This window comes from Micromys minutus, assembly GCF_963924665.1.
Source record: "Micromys minutus genome assembly, chromosome: 16".
In the NCBI taxonomy this organism is placed as follows: domain Eukaryota; kingdom Metazoa; phylum Chordata; class Mammalia; order Rodentia; family Muridae; genus Micromys; species Micromys minutus.
This window is the reverse complement of record NC_137985.1, coordinates 6,198,670-6,224,319: the sequence shown is the minus strand read 5'-3', so window position 1 is coordinate 6,224,319 and position 25,650 is coordinate 6,198,670. Positions and strand designations below refer to the sequence as shown.

At 43.4% G+C, this 25,650-nt stretch overlaps 1 protein-coding gene across 2 annotated transcripts in view; it reads left to right on the top strand.

The window, feature by feature from the left end:
• Positions 1–1,538: 1,538 nt before the first annotated feature.
• Positions 1,539–25,650, top strand: part of ARHGAP42 (Rho GTPase activating protein 42) — a gene marked incomplete at both ends in the record, with an annotated part of 233,837 nt that continues 209,725 nt past the window's right edge. For both annotated transcript variants that reach the window (XM_080930427.1, XM_080930428.1), the window contains one exon: positions 1,539–1,692. In XM_080930427.1, the coding sequence (XP_080786553.1) occupies positions 1,539–1,692 (154 nt within the window). The remainder of the gene's footprint in view (positions 1,693–25,650) is intronic.

The following is a 25,650-nucleotide window of genomic DNA, read 5'->3' as shown; positions in this document are numbered from 1 at the left end:
TAAAATAAAATGTATATAATTGTGATCACAGATTTTTCTAATGTGTGCAGACCAATACTGTAAATATGGATGTAAGTTTTTAAAAGATTAAAAACAAGCATCAGGCATATTGTTTACCAATCTTGTCTCTCTTAAAGCTGACATGCTATTTTTAATGTTATTGTATGCCTGAAAATAAAACATAGCTAAACGTTTCTGAAATTTAATTGGGAAAAAAATGTGAAGCACTTCCATGGACTTTCCCATGATTTGTACAAGTATTTTTTTTCTTTTCTTTCTTTCTTTCTTTTTTTTTTTTTTTTTTTTTAAACAGATGGTTCAAATACACAAAGCAGTGGAAATGTAGAAATTAAAAACAGATCCTTAAGAGAAGTAACGGAGTTCTCAGAAATCCTACAGATGGGTGTAAGATGGGATAGAGTAGTCGGCTCTCTCGATGCCAGGCTTTCAAGAGAAGGAACATTTATTAGCTGAACCAATGCTACAGGGCTACTCGCCTCTTTGCAGAAATTCATATTTTCACCTCAGAGACAGCGTGTCTCTGTGTAGTCCATGTTGGCCTCGAACTCTTGGCAATTCTCCTGCTTCAGCCAGTTAAGTGGAGGTACTGCCAACCACCACCACCAAAGGAATTAAGGATTCCTTTGAAATGGTTGGTCAGGTCAAGTCGTTGAAAGTCTCTGGACTTGTCCAATCACTCACCCAGCTGTCAATTTGAGACGCTAAAACAGGGGCAGAAATTATGTGAAATAAGCTAACAAATAAAATCAGTTCCACCTTCTTACAGACTGGGTGAAACACCTCCCTGATGGGTCAAAGAAGCCGGGCTGGGAGACAGGCAGGAAACTCTTTCTACCGTGGACTTATGGGCAGGACCCTGAAGTGAAACTTGAACCGGGCTGCGAAGTGGTACATTCCGCAGGCAGGCTTGAGGTTACAGACTTTAGCTGGAGTTAACGTGAGAGTCTTTCGAGTGTGCCCGAGGGGAACACTGGGGGAAGGAGATGGTTTGGGGCACACAGAGCCTTGCGCTCACAGTGGGACCGGAGGGGAACGGGTAGGAATCGGGTGAGGCTACAGAGCAGTGCTGGGCGCAGGGAGCAAAGTGCGCAAGGCAGAGATCGGGCGGGGACCGGGCGGGGACAACTAGGGGCGGGGAGGACGGAGGAGGGTCGGCCGGGGAGCTGCAGCCAGGCCCGCGTGCTCTCGGCACAGGGGGGCGGGTTTCCCTGCGGGCCCGAGTCGCCGCGGGGCGCCGCCGGCTAAGTGCACGCCACTGTCCCCGCGGCCACCGAGTGGCGCTGCCAGAAGGCTGTGCTCGGCAGTGCAGTCCGCAGCCTCGCCACCCCCACGGCCACCCCCACGGTGCGAGCGAGCGACGATGCGTCCTGGTGACAGCGCCCGGAGCCTCCGCCCGGCCTCGGGGCAGCTGCACTGAGCCCGGCGCGCGGGGCCCGGTCCTTCGCGCTCCCCAGCGCTCCTCGGCGTTCGCAGTGTCCCCCGCATCCGCCGCAGCTAGCGGCCGCCGCGCCTGGGCCATGGGGCTGCCCACTCTGGAGTTCAGCGATTCGTATTTGGACAGTCCGGATTTCAGGGAGCGATTGCAGTGTCACGAGATCGAACTGGAGAGAACCAACAAGTTCATCAAAGAGCTGCTGAAGGATGGCTCTCTGCTCATCGGGGCGCTGAGAAGTGAGTGACGGGACCCCAAGTGTGTAAGACCCCGAGGGCTGCGGGATCCTGGTTGGGAAGTCCCTGACTGAGCTTCTTTTGTTTGAATGGATTGGGGACAAAAGCTGAAGGGCTCCCCTGCTGGTGGCCAACAAAGTCTGTTCTTGGTGCGGAATTACTTCCCTGGTAACACCGGGAAGGAAAAGTTACTACCCCTCTAGAGAGTCAACTTTTGAGGATTGTCGATGAAAAGTTGTTGGGGACTTTCACTTTTGTTTGTTGTTGCTAAGGTTTCGGTGCCTGGGTGTTTTTGTTATTGTTGTTCTTGGCGGCGGTGTTTTTTGTTGTTGTTGATGATGATGATTTTTGTTTAACAGACGTGGAGAGAGCCAGGCAGGCATGGTTGACGCATGCCTGAAATCTTTGTACGGGGAGGGTGAGTCAGGAGGAGTGCTAGCAGATCGAAGTTATCCTGAGTTACAAATGGAATCCCAAGCCAGCCAGGTATTTCAACAGCAACAACAATCTAAGCAAGCAGAACTCTAGGGGAGAAGTGGAGGGTTGAACTGAAGCTACTGAATGTAGCAATACGTTAGAAAAAGTAATTTCACACAACAATGACTCGACGTTGATTTGACCTTTTCAAAATAGACTTCTGCAGTTTGGCTATTGGTAGCTTTTTGGACACAGCAGGGTACGGTGGATTTTAAAGCCCTTGAGAGTTTCTGTTCCTATTAAAATTACACATCGTATAGTGTTGGTCATTGGTGAGAGCTCAGGTCTGAATTCAGTCAGGAAGGTTGTCAGTCTGGATACAGCTTCCTTTCCCATATTCCTCCCACGGGATACTCTTTCCTCCTTTCTCCTGTAAACTTCCCCTTCGGTTATTACAACTCAAACTTTCTCATACTGAGAACCAACTGACTTACTGACTACGTGCTAAAAAAGCTTAACTGTTCCCTTTCCCAGAACCCATTTGTGTCTTAGATGGAAATTTGGAAAGGCATCAGCTTCTGAAGGGAAGTGCTCTGGTTAGTCTTTGGCCTCTGGTGAAGCCCTTACAGTGGCTGGCGAGGCCTCTGGGTGCTCTGTAGTCCGCAGGGTACCCTTGAGGGGGCTGTAACTGCACAGATGGAAGCCTGTTGTCAATTAATCGAGATCTGAGACTACGGGAGAATGATTGTGCACTGTGGTTTGTGAAAGTGTGGCATCTTTGCGACTTTTTGAGTTGGTATCTACACAACTGTGAACTCTCTATCTTGTTTGAAATCCTGGTTGAGGTCTCAGAACAAATCTTACTAAGCACTCGGGACATGATGCCTCCTCACAGAGGCCAAGCCAGGCAGGCTGATTCATGGTGGGATGTCAGGTGCTCCACATTTGTGTGGTGCACGCTGAAAATACTTCCGACAAGCATGTTATTTCAGTGGGGCGATCACACACTTTCCTGGGATTCTTCAGCTTAGTTTTCTGAAGACATGTTTCCCAGTCCGCCCAGGGCTGTTCTGTTGCACATATCCGAGGAAGTGGTGAGCGTGTCAAGTCCTGGAGAATACCAGGAATGACCAAGCTTCTGAAATTGTTACCTGAAAATACACTGTTCTGTATTCACAGCTACCCTGGGACGAACGCAGCCTGTGGGCTGGCCCTTGCTAGGCTGGACACACTTAGACCCTGCCTTGTGAATTCAGCCTTATGCCCTTAAATGTACAGACCTGTTATCGTTCCACAACGCTTTGTGATGAGTGTATTACTGTAACTAGCACACACTTATTACTCTTTTTACTGTGGAAAAAAATGTTTTATTTCTTACTAGAAGAATTCCCAGGACTGGTGAGTTGGCTAACTGTGCTTGCCATGTAAGTCGGACCACCGAAGCTCAAACTCTGGAACCTGTGGTGGAAGGAAAGAAATGACTCCCAAGTCACTTCAGTTGATTGTAGGCATGCCTCCCCACCCTCACACACACTCACTTACACACACTCCCACACACAGACACACACACAGACACAGACACACTCACACACACACACTCTCACACACACTCACTCTCACACACACTCACTCTCACACACACACTCACACACATACTACACATACATACTACACACACACTCACACTCTCACACACACCCACAGACACTCTCATACACATACACACTCACACACACACACTTATACATGATCACTCTTATACACACTCACACACACACACTTACACATGCTCACTCTTATACACACTCACACACACTCTCACACAGACACACACACTCACATACTCTTTCACACTCACACACACACACACTCACACTCCAGTATCAGCTATTAAATGTGGAATCCTCACAGTCACAGTGCAGCGCTGGCTTTTGCTCACCAGCACACTCTTCCCTGTGGAGGATTCTCCAGGCCAGGCTACAGCTGCAAGATGCCTTCCCTCTGAAACTACAAGCATCCGAATTCCCTGCTGGGAGGTTTTGACATTTCTTGGTGCTTTCACAGTCTACTCACCCTTCCGCCGGGTCTTTCCTCCTATCTGCCGGGTCCTCAACTAGCTTAGTGGTTACACCTATGGTCCATTTTAGGATTTTAACTAAACTTGTTGTTTCACTAGTGACTTTCTAATGTAACCTTGTTTAATTAATGATGTCTGTGTCTGGTTTCTAGTCTTAATTATATGGTAACTTTTTCTCTATGCATTCTTGTGTGTGTTTGTTTGTTTGCTTGTTTAGGGCAGAGCCTTACATAGCCCAGGGTGGTGCTAAGCTCTCTTTTTTGCTGTTTCTACTTCTGGAGTCCTGGGATTATTGGCTTATGGCACTATATGAATTGTGCACACATTCTTTTGGTTTATTTGTACAATAAGCCTGTTTCAGTGAATCTGCACATACTTCTTGACCTAAAGTTTTTTTAGTTGGTTGTATGGAAGATTGCTCATATATTCAACTAGAAATTTTATTCTATAAGGTTTGTGTGTGTGTGTGTGTGTGTGTGTGTGTTTGTTGTTGTTGTTTCTTTGTACTTTGAGACAAAGTGTCAATATGTAGCTCAGACAGGCCTTGATCTTAAAATCCAGCTGCTACAACTTCCTGAGTTCTGTGATCACAGCATTGTACTGAGTAAAATAGTATGTTATGTGTAATAGTATTTGACCCTGTATATATGTTTACCTTATGTATTCAGTGCCTTCAGAGGTCAGAAGAAGGTGTCAGGTCATAGACAGTTGTGAGTCATCATGTGGGTGGTGGGAATCAAACTCAGGTCCTCTGGAAGAGTAGCAAGCTCTCTCTCTCTCTCTCTCTCTCTCTCTCTCTCTCTCTCCCTCCCTCCTTCTCTCTCTCTCTCCCTCTCTCTCTCCCTCCCTCCCTCCCTCCCTCTCTCTCTCTCTCTCTCTCTCTCTCTCCCCCCTCTCTCCCTCCCTCCCTCTCTTTCTCTCTCTTTCCCTCTCTCTCACTTTCCCTCTCTCTCTCCCTCCCTCCCTCTCTCCATCCCTCCCTCTCTTTCTCTCTCTCTCTTTCCCTCTCCCCCCTTCTGTATGTTGCCCAGGATAGTTTTGAATGGCTCACCTCAACTGTTCTTCTTGCCTCAGTTTCCAGATTTGTTGGTCTGACAGGCTCATGGGATCATGAAATCACAGGATATTTTAAACATGTATAAGATACCTAAGTTATTACATTGCATTTCGTGCCCATTCTGAGGGAAAGGATAATGGTGGTTTAGCACATTGAGCTTGACTTGAGTTCGAATCCCAGGTATGGCAGCTACAAAGCTCATTGCTATGTTTGTCTGTTTGTCATGTACCTTACACCTGAAAGTGACATTTAGTAATGTTCTTGATAACCATGACTCAAGTTCTGTTTAAAAAAAAATCTCCACCCTTATCAAATAGTACATTATATGAACTTTATTCCTTTATTAGGTTTTAGTCCTAAACAATCATAAAATCACAGGTTTTTAACTTATTTTTTTTTCTTCTAAAGGATAATGCATGCTGAAATATCAAAATATTTCAGAATTATTCTTTTATAGTCTTTCCCATTTACTATTTTTTTTTTTTTTGTACTTTTAGTTTAAAGAATCCTTGAGAGAGAACAAAGATGAGCTTTTGTTCTTGACATGGGTGGTTGGGAAGAAGTGGGATTGAAATTATGAAACTGTAACCGTTCTACTGTGAAGAAGAGAGGTGTATGAGATGATTGTAACTACCTTACAGCATTATGGCCCACACACGTGTCAGAATGTAATTCTGTGTGCCATGAGTGTATATAGATTTTGCGAATGTTATTTGTGTGTGCGCATGTGTGTTTATGAGTGCACACAAGTATAGATCAGAGCAAACTCCTAGGCTGTCATGTTTTCAGAGTCAGGGTCTCTCTCTGGTCTGGGGTCACCTTTGACTAGACTAGGCTGGCTGGCCCTGTAGCCCAGGGGTCCTTCTGCTTCTGTGTCCTCAGTGCTGTGGTTGGGCAGCCACACCATTACACCCAGGGTTTTGTTTGTTTGATGCCTGTTTGTTTGTTTTAATATGGGTTCTAGTCTTCACGCTTACTTGGTAAGCACTTGACCGAGCACCCCGTCTCCTCAACCCAGTTTTTATGTACTAAAATAAATCAAGCAAGAATTCAAATACATGTTGCCTTCTACATGTATGAAGTGATATTTGATAATGTTCTTTGCTGTGTATACAGTCAGAAAGTAATAAGCAAAAAGGGAAATATCTAGCTCTGTATATAGACCTTTTCTTCTTCATTTTCTTAGTCTCTGTTCTATGGCTGTGAAGAGACACTGTGACCAAGGCAACTCTTATAAGAGGAAACATCTAATTGGAGACTTACTAACAATCTCAGAGGCTTTAGTCCATGGTGGGAAGGACAGAGGTAATGATGCTGCTGCTGGAGCAGGATCTGAGAGCTTTAAATCCTGATCTGCAGGTGAGAGAGAGAGAGAGAGACAGACAGACAGACAGACAGACAGACAGACAGATAGACAGACAGAGAGACAGACAGACAGACACACAGAGAGACAAAGAGACACCGAAAGACAGAGACAGACACTGTGCCTAGCCCTGGCTTTTGAAACCTCCAAGCCCACTCTTAGTGACACATATCCTCCAACAAAGTCACACCTCCCAATTCTTCCCAGATAGTTCTAACACTGGAAACCAAAATTCAAAGCTATGGGCCTATAGAAGAACTTTTTCATTCAACCACCACAGTCCTTTTTCCAAAACAATATCATGCAACAGGTATTTACATTGCCTTAGGTATGATGATAAGTGGTCCATCGGTGAGGTACAGTGTGGGTTCTAGGCACATACTGTGCCCTAAACAATACGAGATGCTCTTGGATTTCAGTGGCTCTGGCGTCTTGAAACCATACCTGTGGATACTAAAGTAGGACGCCATGCTGACTGGCAGGATGGGAGATCTTCAGTCCAGCCTGCCCTGTGGCACAGAGGCCAGCCCTTCTCCATACTGGCTTTCCTTTCTGTAGCTTATGCTGGACCTGCCTCGACATTTCATTTGCTGTTTGAAAGTTTCTTTGGAAAAGGAATGGTCACAATGGAGTGTTCATATATATTCAATTATTTGTTGGGATTGTTAGATGTACGTATGATGACTAATCTTGATCACCAATTTGACCAGACCTGGGAGAAGGGAACCGCAGTTGAGGGCTTGTCTTCTTAGGAGTGGCTTGTGGGAATGTGTGTAGAGCTTGTTCTTGATTGGCCAATTAATGTGAGAGGACCCAGGCAGCTGGGACACTATTATCCCTCAGAGACAGAGGTGGGGTCAGTAAACAGTGTTGCTCCTTGTTCCTGCTTCAGTTTATGCCCTCGCTTTCCTCAGTGACAGTGGACATACCCCAGAAAGATGCACGGCACTTATTCCAGTGCTGCAGTGGGGCGAAGAAGGATGTGGGAACGCCTCTGGAGGGCGAGAACTGGTATAGCCCAGCACAGTTCCCATAGTTATGGATCACACAGTTGCAGACCTGAAAGGAGGTAGGTGTTAAAGACCAGAAGAAAACCCAGTGTCAGTGAATACCCTGAGTTGTCTTAGGAAGGAAGCTAGTACTCTGACATGGACCTGCCATCCCAGTGCTTGGGAGCTGCAAGCAGGAAGACCCAGAAAGAAGTCATGACCTCACTTGATAATCTGGCTAGGCAGCAAGTTGGAGGCCAGCCTGGGCTACATGATACTCTTCTAAGACAATAATAACGAAAAGGAACCATGGTAGGAAAGATGATGTGCCCCGTCTCTCATCTGCTTCACAAACTCAGCCTATGTTTACTAAGCTAAGTCTCCTTGGGATACTCGGGACCTGCTTAGCATTCAGAGGTTTTGTGGTGTAAGGAAAGAATTAGGTAAAATGGGAAAGGAAACCTTTACAGTGCTTAGAGACCTTCCATGGGTCGCTCCTGTTTACACTCTCTTATGTAGACGGGGAAACATTATCTTGGGCTGTTTCAGGTGTTGGAGTTTGTGTTTGACTGTCCTTAGCTGTCCGGAGCTCTGCTTCAGTGCTGTGAGGTCCACAGACGTGGTTCCACTTGGTGGACTGCGCAGCCCATCAGGAGTGTGAAGGTGTGATTCCCGAAACACAGCCCGTCAGGCGTGTGAAGGTGTGATCACCGAAACCACTCATTTGCCCCTTATCATCCTCAGAGATGGAGGGAAGTGAGCAGACACCTGCCAAATGAGCTGTAATTAATTTTAGAAGCTAGATTCAGACTGTGAAGCTTTAAGGTCACTTCGGGGACTCGTTCCTCTAGAAGGCAATCATACTGTGCTAACTTCAATGGGTGCCTTGGTGCTCACCAGAGTGGAGCTTAGCCAGCCTGGCTGATTATTCCTAGCAACCTCACTGCAGGTTCTACAGGAGGGCACTCAGGAAGTGTCTGTTTCTCCTGATTTCCCGTGCAGCTGCTGGTCATTGAGGTGGTCTGGGTTAGAAGGTCAGTGGCATGGAAAGCCAGCCCTGTGTAGAGGAGGAACACCTTGGCAGTAACTGCTGCAGGCAGGGTCTCCGGTCATTAGGATGAGGACGTTCTGAGTGGAGAAAATTCAGAAACCACTAAACTGCCTGAAAAACTGCTTCCAGAAACATCTTTCCAATCCTCATGGATTCATAGACGGCAGTGCTAACTGGGTTAAATGTGATAGTTAGGGCTGCACAAGGGAAGAAGAACAGAATTTACATTTACTATTGTTTTGGTGACAAGTATATGTTTATTCAAATTTTATGCATTTTTATGGAAAACAGTTCATCTTTACCTAGGTTCCTAAGCAGAAAATAGACTTGAAAACTGAAATAGTGACACTGCACTGAGTGCACAATGCACTGCTGCACTTATGCACCTGTGAGATGCTCATGATGGAAGGGATGAAGGACCTGAGTTTGAATTTCGTTCATGAATCTTTTCTCTGGCAGACTCTGACCACAGTGCCAGCCGCCTCTGCTGCCAGCATTGCGATTCTGCCCAGTTTAGCGTCAGGTGCCGAGCCCCACTTCCCCACAGCCACCTGGCAGATTTAGCTCACAACTCTGCCAGCTTTTGCCTTTCCTTGAGCCTGCCAAACCTCCACTCTGAGTCTAATAATCCTTACAATGTGTCCCCAGTAGACCAGTCCTCAGCAACCAAGAGCTGCTTTTTACTGACTTTCACCCTGAAAGTTAGAGCCTACGCCAAGCGCCTGGTCATGGAAGCTCAGCGTCATCTCTCATAGCAGCCAAGCTCTGGGTTACGATGGCTGATGTTGTGTAATCCTGGCAGTGCACATAAACCTTCTTCATCGGAATAGTCCCGGAAGCAAAGGAAATGGGCCAAAATGATTACAGGACAGTTGTCGAATGTGCTTATTTGTGGTGGTGCACACCTTATTTTGTCTTTTTTTATTTTTATTTATTTATTTTTCAAAGCTGAGGACTGAACCCAGAGCCACGCCCTTGCTAGGCAAGCGCTCTACCACTGAGCTAAATCCCCACCCCCGGTGGTGCACACCTTTAATCAAAGCAGTTGGGTCACCGAGGAAAGATTAAGTGTTTAAGGTAATCCTTGGCTATATAGTGAGTTTGAGACCAACCCATGCTATGTATGACCCTGTCTCAGACGGGGGGGAGGAAGAGGAGGAGGAAGAGAGGAAGAAGGAAACAAGAAAGAGGAGGAGGAGGAGAAGCAGCAGCGTTAAGTTATGTAAAGCCAGGCAAACTCATATTTATAAAAATAATATTTGATGTGTGCACATGCAGGGAGAGAACCTAGGGCTGCCAGGATTATACAAGAAACTTCCATCTGCTGAGCCATCTCCTGGGCTGAGATTTAAACTTAATTCGCATATTTCTAGAAGTCATCTAAGCAGCATTTGGGATCTGTAGGCAGGATAATTATGAGTTCCAAGTTACCCTGGGCTATACAACCAGACCCTGTATGGAAAAAAAACATATTCCATGACCACACTGAAGGTCAGCATTGTGGTGGAACTTACACACACTGCAGTATGTCAGGACCATAACTTGCCTCAAACCAGTGCAGCGCCAAGCAATAAGGTGCAAACTGGCCCCTCAGTCTTCTGGGATCTCTTTGTTCGTTTGCTCTAACTGTTTTCCTTTTGGCATAGGTGTGGATGCTTAGAAAATAAGGAGGATCTGATTTTCTACTGCTTTTCTTTCCTGAGTGAAAATAACATTGTAGATTATAATGGACATGTGGGGAGAGGCAAGAATCATGTGCCTAATGAACAGTCTAGAACAGTTTTAACATGATGGCTTTGTTGTTGTTCTAACATTTGGATTGGATATTAAAAGACCATTCTTATGGGTGTTTTAAGAAATATAACATTGTGACATGTCAACACTGTTGGCTTCTCTGGACCTCACTTTGTCATCCAGACTGGCTCGGGATTCAGAGACCCTTCTGAGTACTGGGGCTAGCGGGGATAAGGGCAGATACCATCACACCCAGCTGATTTTGACTTTGAGGTCATCCTGGCATTATGAGTGAGGAAAGGCTGAGGAAGGTAGTGTGTTGTGGACTAGTCAAAAGCAGGCACTGATGGGAAAGGACACTGAGTTTAGAATCAGAAGAAGATTGATGTGGCTCAGTGTAAAGACTAAGCAAATCTGTGAGGGTCACCCAAGGAAGAGAGAGAATGAGATTTGGCAGCAAAGCTACCAGGACAGGATAATCAAATGGCCACTATTTTATATATAAATATACATATACACACATGTATATATACATAGACACATATACATACACATATACATGTACACATATATACACAGAATATAATGCATATGTACAAATACATGTACATACACATATATACCTGTGCATATGTATATACTTACACATATACAACACATATACATACACATGTACATATACACATACATATGCATGTATATATCATTGAAGATCTGATCTTAAAGACAATCAGGCATAGAGAATGTGGATGGAATGTAGACAGAAACTCTGGCCTTTGGGGCCAGCAATGAAAGCTGTGACCTTTAGAGGGTAAAGGAAAGAACATAGAATAATATTCTACCCTGAGTAACTCTGATGTGTGAAAACAAGGAAAGGTCCAGAAGACAATGAATTTTGTCTCAGATGGTCAAGTTTAAACTGCATGGGGTCTTTTTTTCTCAGTACTTACACATTTGCCTATCCATTATCCATCTGTCTAATGAGGATGCCTCTGTCTGTCTATCTATCTATCTATCTATCTATCTATCTATCTATCTATCTATCTACCTACCTACCTACCTACCTACCTATCTATCTATCTATCTATCTATCTATCTATCTATCTATCTATCTACCTACCTGTCTGTCTGTCTGTCTGTCTGTCTGTCTGTCTCTGTCTATCTATCTATCTATCTATCTATCTATCTATCTATCTATCTATCTATCTATCTATCTATCTACCTGTCTGTCTGTCTGTCTGTCTGTCTGTCTGTCTGTCTATCTATCTATCTACCTATCTATCTGTCTGTCTGTCTGTCTGTCTATCTATCTATCTATCTATCTACCTACCTACCTACCTGTCTGTCTGTCTGTCTGTCTATCTATCTATCTATCTATCTATCTATCTATCTATCTATCTATCTATCTACCTACCTACCTACCTACCTACCTACCTTCCTACCTATCTATCTATCTATCTATCTATCTATCTATCTATCTATCTACTTATCTATCTATCTATCTGTCTGTCTGTCTGTCTGTCTATCTATCTATCTATCTATCTATCTATCTATCTATCTATCTATCTATTAGCTATCACCACCACCAGCACCGCCATCTCTCTATCTCATTGAGATGTTACTATAGAGCTATTATTGGCCTCGATTTTAGTAGGTAACCCAGGCTAGTTTCAAGCTCAGGGAAATCTTCCACTATAGCCTCGTGAGTGGTGGTGTTACACATGTGAGCATCATTCCTGGCTTCTGGCACACCTTTAATTCCCTACATTGCTCTAATAAAAGCTATAGTTTTGTGTCTGGCTGAGCAGTGTTTTGTGACACCCGTCTACAGAGGGTGAGAGGAGGTCTCAGTCACTAGGTGCCGTCTCCAATGTGCTTTAGTTTCAGCCTGCCTCTGGTTTTGAGACTGGGCTTTGAATGTCAGTCAGGCAATCCTAGTTTATCCAAATCATCTGATTATTAAACCTGAATAAAAGACACAGAGAATTCTTGCTTTTCAGATGAGCTTAACATTGTCACTCACAGGAAATGTGGGCTATTAGTGTCTCGTCTCTGATTGCTAGACACTTTCAGCACTTGGCAGATGTGCAGGAGATACAACATGAACGTGAGCTCATCCAGTTTAATAGAAAGATGTGGCTTTGGAGGGAGTTAAGTGCCTTTGCAGTTCGTTTGGAATTGTGGGCTTATCCCGTGCTTCTCCGGCACTGCCAACTCCTGAGCAGTTAATAATGTTTACTTCTCGTGCATATATTTTTGTACTGAATATGTTTTAAAATTTTTGTTTATAATATACATAGGTATTTTGCCTGGATATATGTCTGTAATCTACATGTTCATGTGCCTGGTGCCCCCAGAGGCCAGAAGATTAGATCCCCAAGAACTAGAGTTACAGTCGGTCGGTCAGCAGCTGCCATGGGGTTCTGGGAATTGAATCTGAGTCCTCTGGGAAAAGCATCCAGTGCTCTTAACTGCTGATCCATCTCTCCAGCCTTGTATTGGATACTTGACATCTGCAAAGTACCTGGTGCAATGGCTGTTAATTTTCATACTCCTTTCCTCTCTAGTTAATATTGACTATTGGCAGTGAATGTATTTATTAGATGATCAGACTTATAAGAGATTGTGTCCAGCTAATATCTCAAAATGCTGAAGCCAAAGATTGTAATCAGACCACTTAATAGTGGAACTGATTCTAAAACTCTATGGGAAGAAAAATCATTGAGGAAAACTACAGAATACTATAGAATTTCACAACAATGAAATTGATTAGATTAGGCTTATTTAATATTTGTGGGCTGGGGATATGACTCAGTTGGTAGAGGGCTTGTCCAGGATGTGGGCAACTCAGGGCAATTCAACTCCCAGCACCACATAAGCTCGACATGCTAGTGCATCCTGTATGGCAGGACTTGGGGGCAGAGGGTTGGAAGTTCAAGTGAGTCTGAAGACAGCTTGGGATACAGACAACTCCATTTCAAACAGAAAGGAAGGAAGGAAGGAAGGAAGGAAGGAAGGAAGGAAGGAAGGAAGGAAGGAAGGAAGGAAGAAGGAAGGAGGAGTAAACAAATTGGCATTGGCATTAAAGAGTTTTGTTGGGCTGATGGGATGGTCAGAGACTGATGAGCTTAGTTTAATCCCCAGAATGCAGAGGAGGACAAGAGAACAGACTTGTGAGTTATTCTCTGACCGCTACATTGTGCACTGTGGTAAATGTATACCTAACTCATATGCAAAAAGCACACATGTGTGCGCGCACGCGCGCACACACACACACACACACACACACACACACTTACATACATGCACCTCAATAGAAGAGTTTTATGTTGAGCAACACTAATGTTGTGCAGTGACTCGGATGTAAGGGACACTGCTACAGAGGTGAAATTGTACAAATGACGATGATTTCGCCATTTAAAGGATGTTTTTGAAAGACAACGTCTCTCTATGCAGCTTTGGCTAATTCTCTACATAGCACAGTCTGTCCTCTAACTCACAGAGATTCACTTACACCCTGAGAGTTGGGATTAAGAGCTGGTACCACCAAGCCCAGATCAAAGTGCCGACTTTTAATTTTGGAGGGATTTGTTTTTTATACACCATCCTACTTTTTTAGACAGTTTCTTCAGGCATAAGTTCCTGCCATGAAAGTTACCCTGCTAAAAATTCAGTGTATTTTGATATACTTAAAGTTGTGCCTCTATGCCGCTGTTTTAACAATATTTGTATTGCTCCTGGTTAGCCCTCTTGTCCCATGTTTTTATAAAGCGTGCTGCTATCAAAATGCTCCAAAAAAAATCTCTTCTATGTCTTTCTACATGATAAACTTGATTTCACTTTTAATTTAACCTTTCATGTTGAAATGGACACACTCTAAATACAAAATGCATAAATGAACTGCAATACATCCACTATTCCCACCATCATGTTAAGTATTTCCATCGCACCTGAGCAGCTTTCACTAATGTATAGTTGAAAGTCCACAGACGGAGGTGCTATTTACATGTAAGTAACTTAAAATGGTCTACGTATTAGATGGAAAGAGAGCCAGGGCAGGCTGTATTTTACGTAAAGCAACATCTGCAGATGGCTCTAGCTCACCAACAGGAAATTGGATCATGTATCCGCTATGGGATTGAATAAGACTTTCATCTTGGGACGAATACCTCCTACAGAGACTGTACCTGTCTGTCTTTCTGAACTGAAGCCTGTGGTGTGCACGTTGCGCTGGGGTGCTGGGGTGCTGGGTTCTGGGGTGTTGGGTGCTGGGGTGCTGGGGTGCTGGGTGCTGGGGTGCTGGGTGCTGGGGTGCTGGGTGTTGGGGTGCTGGGTGTTGGGGTGCTGGGTGTTGGGGTGCTGGGTGCTGGGTGCTGGGGTGCGGGGTGCTGGGGTGCTGGGTGCTGGGGTGTTGGGGTGCTGGGTGCTGGGTGCTGGGGTGCTGGGTGCTGGGGTGCTGGGTGCTGGGTGCTGGGGTGATGGGTGCTAAGATGCAACTGCAGACTTTACTAGAAATCAGAAGCCATTGCTCCCAGCCTCCGCAGCTCGCTCTAGCTGCAGGTTTTCATATGGCATATACCCTGCATAGATTTTTTTTTCTAAGTATAAAGTGGTGTTTTAAAAAAATCGATTTATTCATTTTATGTGTGTTTTGTCTGTATGTATACCTATGCACCAAATGCCGAGTGAGTGTGAGATGCTTGTGGAAGGACCTGCCCTTTCTCACATCGGTTTAGAACGCTCAAACACATGGGATGCACTGTGCGTGGCCTCGGGCTGGACACAAGGACCACAGCCCGTCACACGTCAGCATGGACTCCAGGTGTCCCAGTACTCTTTTCTTGGGCCAGTGGGATGCTCAGAGGTCACAGAGTGTTTTTCTCTGCTCCTATAGAAACTGGATAGTTAATTACTGGAAACACTGATGTTTTCACTGTGCTATCACCAACAGTTTCAGGATGTATCGCTTCTGTGTATAGTCAGATTCTGTTGCATCAAAACTTTTTATTTTTTAAATGTTGTCCTATAGGCTGGGGAGATGGCTCAGTGACAAAGCACACATACTGCTCTTCCAGAGGATCCGAGTTCAGTTCCCAGCACCCATATCAGGTGGCCTTTAACTCTCTTGCTTCATCAGATCTAAAACTTTATGTCTTCCATGCGAAACACACACACATAAAGCACACACACACACATACACACACAGAGATACACACACACAAAACACATAAACAGAAACACAGATATGCATACACAGATGTAGACACATATATACATACAGACAAAGATAGGCAGAGAGACAGACAGACTCTCTTTCACACACACATTTATAAAGAATAATAATAAATCTTCAACTAAAGAGCTGTAAGAACTTTCAGCTATTTTAATACCCACAGCACCACTATGTGTTGGTTGTGGTGCACTGCATAGAGATACGACATGGTCCCTAGCATTGTAATTACCAGCTATACCACTCCTGGGCATATACTCCCCAAAAGCTCCAACATCTAACAGGTACACATGTTCCACAGTGTTCATAACAGCATTATTTATAATAGCCAGAAGCTGCAAAGAACTCAGATGTCCTTCAAAAGAGGAATGGATATAGAAATTGTGGTACATTTACACAATGAAGTAATACTAAGCTATCAAAAACAATGACTTCATGAAATTCCTATGCAAATGGATGAAACTAGAAGCTATCATCCTGAGTGAGGTAACACAGTCACAGAAGAACACTCATGATATGTACTCACTGATAAGCAGATAGTAGCCCAAAAGTCTCCAAATACCCAAGAAACAAATCACAGAACTTATAAACCTCAAAAAAGAAGGAAGGCCTCAGTTCTTCTTAGAAGGAAGAACAAAACAGTCATAGGAGGAAATAAAGGGGCAAAAAGAGAAGCAGGGATTGGAGAAAAGACCATCCAGAGACGGCCTCACTTGGGAATCCAGCCCATATGCAGCCTCTAAACCCATGTACTATTGCTGATGCTAACTAGTGCTTGCTGGCAGGAACCTGATATGGATGCCTCCTCAGAGACTCTGCCGAACCATACAGAGGAGGATGCTTGCAGCTAACCATCGGATTGAACATGAGGACCCTAATGAAGGAGCTAGAGAAAGGACTGAAGGATCTGAAAGGGTCTGCAGCCCCAAGGGAAGAACAAAATTATCAACTAAGCAAACTCACTACAGCTCCCATGGAATAAAACACTAACTAATAAGTACACATGTAGAGACCCATGGCCATATGCGGCAGAGGATGGCATTCTCTGACATTAGTGGGAGGAGAGACCTTTGGGCCAGTGAAGGCTCCTTTTCCCAGTGTAGGGGAACGCCCATGTGCTGACGTGGGGAGAGGGTGGTTGAGAGAGGGAGCACCTTCTGGAGGCAATGGGAGGGGAGGGGAAATGGGATTGAGGAAGGGGATAACATCTGAAATGTAAATAAAATATTCAGCAAAACAATTTAAAATGGCAAGCAAGTGCTATTAAAGTTTATTAAATTCATTGCCCATCTATTAAATATAAATTTTACAATCTGAATTTGAGAGATGGTAAGGTGTAGAATTATTTACATATTATTATCATGGAAACACAGTGAAATAAATATACTGGAAAAGAAATGTTGCATGTAAATATATGGTGTAGGTGGGTAGGAGTTGTTATTATTAGGAACACCTCACCCTTGTCCCTTTGTAGGAAGTTAGGGAGACCTACTGGGAGGCTGAGTCAGGTGTTGGGAACTTACTGCTCAGCATCTTTAAGTCAAAGCCTTTCTCTACAGTTCTCTGATATGTGCACCCATGTGTGTGTGTGTGTGTGTGTGTGTGTGTGTGTCTGTGTGTCTGTGTGTCTGTGTGGTGTTTTTGTATGTTTGTATGTGAGTATGTGGTGTGTGTGAGTCTGTATGTGATGTGTGTAAATATGTGAGTATGTGATGTGTGTATGGGTGTGTATATTTGTATGTGAGTCTGTGGTGTGTGAGTGTGTGTGTGAGTGATGTGTGAGTGTGTATATGTGTGTTTAAGTGAGTGTGTAGTGTGTGTATTTGTATGTGAGTGTGTATGTTTGTATGTGAGTTTGTGTTGTGTGTGAGTGAGTGTGTTTATATCTGAGTGTGGTGTGTGTATGTGTGTGTATGTGTGTGTGTGTTTGTGTGTGTGTGTGTCTGTGGCTATAGGAGGGTCCCATGAATTTCAAATTTCCATCATAAATTTGCAAGTTAGGGAGAAACACAGCTTTTCAGTCCTTAGATTTTAGTGTTTTTATTTCTAATCCAAAAAAAGATTCTCTGTACATTATTTTCTAGGAACTTTATTTTGCATCTTTGATTTTCAATCTCCAATTCTGGCTTTTTAGTTTGCCTTCCCTTTTTATTTAATGTCATAGAAATGCTTTTTGTTCTTTAGAAAAGACATCAAGACAAATCCTAAAAATAACATATCCAGGTCTGATCTATTTTATTTGGCTGTGGTAAGCACAGTTTTTATGGGCCAATTAATTATCCCAGGTGTTCCATGAAAATATCACTAGTATTCCTAACTATGGCCCTTCTGAACTGCGAAGTCAGGGTTAGCGTGTTGAGAGTATCCTTCTGGAAACGACTCCAGCACAGACCCTATAGTGAGTTTAATTTATTTTGCAAGCTTTTTTTTTTTTTTTTTTTTTTCCCCGTGTCTGGAAAGGATTCCAGTTTCTGTGGAAATCCCTCAAGGAAGACATGACATTATATTCTTGAGGTAAGATGATGAGGCAGGTGAATCAAAGTTAACTATGGGAAGTAAGTGACGCTGGGATCAGTAACTGGCTTGTACTGTCTCCTAACGCTTGCCATCTTTAGTTACTCTGGGAGTGGCCCTTGAAGTGGACCCTGCACTCAGCCTTTGTAACTCTTTCTGAGCTGTTTGGTAGTTTGGGTTTGGGATTTCTGGCTTTGCTACACAGACAGATTGCAGCAATTAAGTACAACCTTAACCAGTGTGTCAATCAGGTTTTAATTTTATTTAATTTTTTAAAGTCACTAACAAAATACTTGAGAAGATCTCCTCAGCTGGTTTGGGCTCGTACTTCCCAGGTTTCCCTTTATCTCATGTATAGGTCCGTATGTACTGGACTGTTTTGGGAGCTCAGGACAGAAGGATGCGGTGGGGGTGGGTGGTGTAGAAAACCTCTCAGTACTTGATAGCTAGAAAACAGGAGAGCCTGGAGCTAAGGTTCTTACAGTTCCTCAGGGTGCCCACTGTGACTGTATCTCTCAAGGGTCCAGCCCTTCCCACTTGTGCTGGGAAGAGGTAATTTACTCTTTCTCTCATTTCTGTTGAACATTTCTTAGACATTTTAAGGACTTTAGCCAAGAGGAATTTGGGATAATAAAATGTTAGTTGTTTACCAGTTCTCCTTTAGGGGATCTTCAAAAATTGTTCCCGTGGGAGCAGAGCGTGTCTGCCCTATTTTATTCCTTGTCTATGTCCGGCTTCACTAGATTCTGTTTACTCTGGAGATCCATGTGTCTGTGTCTTTCATGGGGCTTGGATCATATTTATCAGTCATTTCTAACCAAAGTATTACACCACAGTGTCCCATTTGCTTGTTTTCACTAAAAAAAAAAATAAATAAAAATAAAGAAGGCAAGACTTTAGACATTGACCTTGCCTGACTCCTCTGAGTAGATATGGTTTTCTAATGTGGTATCAATATCCTGACTTACTTTCTGCTGTTTAAATCAGGAGTGAGTGTAGTGGAAGAATGAACCAAAAATTTCTGGAATCCTGTTTTTGTGAAAATAGAATATTTTTAGCAGATCTTTCAAATGATCTTCAGATGATGATTCAATTTGTTTAAAAGGGAGTTAAAAATCTATGCACCTGTAAAGTCCTGTCTTAAATGGGCCAAGGTAGAAAGATTGCGGTTTTTGGCATTTTATATTCCTACTTCTGCTAAACGTATTAAAACATTTTGTTGGATTAGCAGTGGATTCAGCTGTTAAGCTCACTTTCATGTCAAACAAATGTATGTGTTTGGGTGTTGGTGCTAAGACAATCAGTTTCAGCCACAGTAGGCTTTCAGGTAGCTCCATCTTCAGACTTGATGGATTGTTTAGTTTTCCTTCTGCTGCTGTTGGATGTAAAATTCTTAAGTTCCAATTAAAGGGACTCTAACAAGCCTGACCATGGTAAATATGGCTCTGGCAAACTTTGCCCTTTCCCTAGTTCCTGTGCCAAAAAAAGAAAAAAAAATCCTGCTAAAGAACAGTCCTATTACATCCCTAAAGCTGGCCACCACGGTCTATTCCCTTATTTGGCCACTTCCTCTTCCTGAGGCTGACTACCAAGGTCCAGCTGTCAAAATATTAAATTCCAGCCATCAAAAGCCCCCTTTGGCTCATCTAATGAACATTCCCAATTAAAATTAAAGACCTCATCCTAACACAGGGTTCCTTTTTACCTTTCTACATTTCCATTTGCCTATGAGCCACATCTGCCTCCTCTGTATCCTGAGACAGTCCTTTGTTGTCTTTTTCCAAGCCCAGAACAAGTACCCTTCCCTTGATTCCTTGCTCCTTTCCTCTTCTCCCCAGTCCTTCTTCTCTCTTTGCCTCTTACTCCCCTCCCTCTGTCTTTCTGGGGCATCGTGCTGAGAACTTGATATGGGAGTGTCTTGTTCTGAATACTGGTTTCTTCACCAATGTGGAAGGGTTTTTAATGAGCAGACACAGCAGTCAGCTCTCTAAGATCTGGGCATGGTTCTTGGACTTGGCCTGGAGATACTGGACAGTCATTAGAGCAGACACACCTGGTTAGACTTTAGATTCTTTGACTTGGCTGAACTATTCCAGATAGACTGAGAGGATTGTTATCTGAACCAGACTGACTTTGGATCACAGATTAATAACACCATGTGCATTGCTGTCCATCTTCTCTCCAGTTAGAAAGTGTGAGGGTGAAGAGCTTGTCATTCTGACTTTGACTATGTAGGTCTGGTCTTTCTGACTTTGACTATGTAAGTCTGGGAGAAGAGCTGAGACAATGGATGTTAGTGCCCGGGCGGGAGAGTTACTTTTTCTGCTTGTTTCTTGTTTTCCTGAGTGGGAACAGTCTAGGACAGGGTAGGTTTTGTCCTGGGGTCATACATTAGAATAGCACAGAGAAGCTAGCTCCTCTTGGGGTAGAAAACCCACAGTGCAGTGTTTGCAGCCTATTTCAGATGCAAAGCAGGCCTCTGTCCTGGGCAGGTACTTGAGGCTTGGGGCCAGATTATATTTTAGGTTCCCTATCCTCAGAGTAACTTTCTATTTCTCTTGATTTATACTCTTGCATATTCTGCCAGAGCAAGGAATTTAGCTAGAAGGTGTTTACAGTCTTTCTAAGAGATTGAAAACTGGTGCTCCCTTCCCGGGAGTGCTCCTTGGCACCACTACAGACCTTACAGAGAGGTCTGGAAGCAACCAAGGTGGATGAGTTCAGATGGTGGAGGCATCACTAGATCAAGTGTACTGAGTGACATCCTCTGTTCTGTTTGCGAGGATGGTCTGGCCATACATGAACCAAGCACTGATAAGAATTATCTTCATGACTTTATAGAATGTGAAAGGGACACATGGGAACTGGGGACCTAGGCATCACTGAAATCTGGCCCAAAGTACATAGAAAACTCCCATGCCTGATTTCACTGATGGTTCTGCCCTTAACTGTGCTGGGTTCAAACATAGCCTCTGGTCATGCCATGGTGAATAGAGGCCTTGTCCAGCAATGCAACGTTTACCAGGTCAGAGCCAGCACAGACTTGTTTATGCTTCATTGTACAGGATATTTTTAGGCTCTGATAATTAGATACCAGAACTTAATTATGAGTAAATGAAATAAAGAAGCAGATTCTGGATGAAACAGATGTCAGGCTGTTAGTGAAGACTGGAGTTAGTTAGGACATCAGGAACTTCTAGTTGGCAAAGATGCCAGTAGGTGATTTTGAAGAGGAATTAGAATTGTGCTTTTGTGACTTTAATACTCTTGGGGTAAAACATGTTTCTTTGGGAGGAACATATTATTAGAAAGTGAAACCAAAATTTATTCTAAAAATGCACTGAAAAAATGAACGTTAGCAAATATTTTATGTGTGTAGATTGTTTTATTTATTTATTTATTTGTTTTCATAAATGGGTCTGCAAGAAAGGAGGAAACACCTCCTCTCCTCCTTGTTTTTTAAGCTGTCTAAAGGTTATTTTGAAAGCAGATAAAAATAAAACAAATCAGCACAGGCAGAGGATATTGGTTCAGTGTCCAGCTCCGAAGGAGGGCCTGGGGACAGCATTCTTGGATTAGCTCTTGAGGTACTTAGAGTCTCAGAATTAAGTATTTATGGGAGTATCAGCAGCCTTGATAAGAGCTGAGTAAAAAGTATCCTTAGCCATTTATCACCTGGGGTTGGCTTTGGGCTGAACAGAAAACACATCCAAAAGAGAAACTATGGAGAAGTCATTTTGGATTTTGCACGTGGGGAAGAGAAGTTATGTGGACTGTGATGTGAATCTCACTCTATAGAAACTGTCCTGGTGATCCTTTGGCACCCCGAGCTCCCTTTTGTGGCATGTATTCCTTGGACCTAAGCTCAGTTTGATCTTAGAAGGTTGTTCAAGTCAATTTAGTAAGTTGAATTAATGTTAGGGAACAATAGAAAAGATACGAGGTAATAATTTACTGAATGTGTGATGGAAAACATTGTTTAATGAAACTTGACTAACCAGTCACATTTATAAGGGTGGTGGGTTGAAAAATGTGTTTCTTTTAAAAAAGTACTTTTTACAGTTTGTGAGTGAGTGTGTGTGTGTGTGTGTGTGTGTGTGTGTGTGTTCTCCATTCACATGTGGACACTGGTTGGAACTCGGGTCATCTGGCTTTACCCACTGAGATATCTTGCTGGGCACAAGTTATAATTCTTAAGGTGAATCCTAGTCAGAAATTAGAGATGAGGAAAACCCATGCTGAGGACCACATCACATGAGGTGAGTTGTCTCTAACCTGGAAGAGCTGATGACTGCCTCCATCTGCAGCGGTGGGGAAGTAGCCTGCATGCTGAGGAGTGCAGGCACTATAGGGCCGCAGTCCACTGTGAGTATCACATCTCAAGGGGCCTTTGAGGCCCTTCAGAGTAGAGTTTTGTTTAACTCCCTGCAATAAAATCTAGAGGCGTTCAGAGCTGTCTCATCCTACAAGTGACATGAAGGTCGAGAAAGCTTATTCACCTCGTTCTCAAAGCAGACATTTCCATTTAAACTTAGACCTCTGAAATCAGGCGTGCACTTTTAGTCTCCTCTACTGAGAATTCCAAAGTTCTGAAGGGACATGGATTTGCTCTTAGAAAAAAAGGGCAGATTTACTCAAGTGAGTCTGTTTGAAACAAGAGAGCAAAAGTGTCATGCTTTTGCTTCAAGATGGCAATACATAAGTTTGATGAAATTTCCAAGAAATAAAAAGTGGGAAAATTGAAGTTATATATAGATTGGGAATTCAAAAGTGTATTGCAAATGAGAAATCTAAAATGAGTTTTTGAAGAACAAGTATGGATTAAATTAGAACCATCTAATTTATACTACCATAGGATGGGTAATCATTCTCAATCTTTAGGACATTTATAAATATTGCCTACATAAATTATCAGTAAACAGTGAATGGCAGTTTGGAGGAATGCTCAGATACGAGACTTTGCTGTTCAAGAGGACCAGAATGCAGTGTGTAGCTGTCAAGCTAGTGCCTCACAACTGCCTGTAGCTAGAGTTTTAATCCAGTGTTCTCCTGTGGTCTTCACAGGCATTGCAGACATGTGCACACATGTACAAACATAGACATAATTAAAAACAAATCTTAAAAAGGTGTGGATTGGAGGGCTAGAATGGTAGCTCAGTGGATAAGATGCCTGCCTAGCATGTACAGGAGTCGGGTTCAATGCCTAGCACCACGTACATCTGCATGTAGCTTGCTGTCTGCAGGTGGAAGCAAGAAGATCAGCAGTTTTGGGTTTGATAACACAGGGAGTTGGGGCCACCCAGAAAGACCTTATCTTAAAAGGCAATAAACAGACAAACAAACAGAAAGTGAACTAATATTGAATCCTGTGTTGAGCAAAAATGCCATGTAAAATTAGTATTTTATCGATGTGTATTCGTCAATTTTCTGGTCTGTGAAAAAGTAACATGGAGGAAGTGCTTCAGAGATCCAGTTCTGGGACAGGGGGAGAGTACAGCTCACCATGGCTGGGAAGGAAAGGAACAGAATCCTGAGTCCCACCAGCCAGCCAGGAAGCACAGAGATCACTTTACACACGTGGAGGAAACAGAAAGAACAGGAAGTGGGGCCAGACTACAAAACCTCAAGGCCCGCTCCCAACAACAAGCCATCAGCAAGGCTGTACCACCTGAAGCTTCTACAGCTTCTCAAGCAGCAATGTTACAGTGAGTGGGCCTGTGTGGCTGGCTCTGATCTGAAGCCCCACACCAGGTAATGGTTCTGTGCTTTATGTATAGAACTTCTTTAAAAGGGTTCTACACTGGGTAGGTTTTTTTTTTTTTTTTTTTTTTTTTTTAATTTACTTTAATCTCATTTAATCTCAGATGGATTTGAGACTGGAGAAGTAAGAGAAAGATCCTGACCGTTCATGCTTTTCATGACTTACTGAACACTGATTGTTGTTTAGATAGAAAAAAATACAGGAAAATACACAGTGCTGGAAAGACCTCGGGAAAGACACATGGACTAATTACAACACCAAGAATGACAGCATTTTGTGCAGGGTGACCAGAAACATTTTGGGGGATGTCTAAAGTGCCTCTGTTTTCTTTTTCTCTAGTTCTTTTCTTTACTATTAGTTATTCGCCTTTGGCTGAAATACCGTGTACACTGACATGGATTAGTGCTGTCTGTAGATGTGGATTTGAGGTAGACTAGGGCTGGGGCTGAAAGATGTGTCCACCCCAAGCTCTGTGGGAAGGTTTGGCTATCATAACTATTTAGCGTCAGTCTCTGTGGGAACAGCAGAAAAACGTGAGGCAAACAAGCAGATGGATTCAGAAGTAAGAGATCAAGGCTAGTGGGAGCCACAGCTGGCTTTTTCGGGATCACAGTCTAGCTCTTGTCATTGCTTGTGTGTCTGCCTGGGTGATGCTGGGAGCTCTGATCTATGATGCCTGCATACTGCTGTCCTTTCCCCTCCCCCTCCCTCTACATCTCTCTCTCTCTCTCTCTCTCTCTCTCTCTCTGTGTGTGTGTGTGTGTGTGTGTGTGTGTGTGTGTGTGTGCTTGTAGGCTTACAGTGATAAGTAGGAAAAACAGCTCTTCCTGCACGAAGTCTACTGGAGATTTTACACATTTTGAATCTGATAGACAGCCTAAAAGAACAGTGCAGCCATTTCGAATTCACCGAGAGGAGCACTTGGAAAGGGAAGAGGACCAAAGAGAGCTTATCAGCAAAGCTATTTATCACTTCTCAATTCCAGACATGGTTCTTCCAAATTGCTGTTGTCTGAGTCACTGGTACTAAGTACCCAACTCAGCCAGCATCTGTCACCTCAGGCATCATTGCTTTGGTGAGACATCCTTGTTCCTCCCCTGTCTCTCTTGTCTACAAGATGGACACACAGAGCATGCGGGGATTCTGGACAGTACTGGGCTCCTTGCTTCAGCTGTGGCAGACATACAGTCTGTGTTGTTCTAACCTGGGATCTCATTGGCACAGGTGACACATTATGCAGGCTGTCCTCAGAGAATGTGGTTTGTGTAGGTCACGAGTAAAATTTCAGTCTGTCACCCCTTAATCCCATTTTATCTTTAACCTTTCACTGGGTTCTCAGAAACTAAATGGGATCTAACAAAATGGGAGTCTGTTTTCTTACCACCTAAAGTAAACTGGAGACTTCAGGTGGGACACAGGAGGCTCCAAGGACACAGTGTTCCCATGTAGTTGTTCCTAATAACTCCCCAGGCAAAGCAGGGAGAGAAGTTACACAGATGGTTGTTCTGAGGGTGGAAATATAATTATTTTTGTTCTGTTTTCCAAACTTTCTCTAACATTTCGGTACTGTTTATGCAATAATGATAATTTTTAGTAATAACAGAACTGTTTTCCCCATGGGGAATACAAACACTCTGAGAGGAAAATTCCAGATTTATAAAACTAACACGGTTAAATTCAAAATTCAAAGGAATGTTTGAAAACAGATAAACAAAAACAAAAACAAAAATCTTCACAGAACTTAAAATGATTCCCACCACAGCTGAGA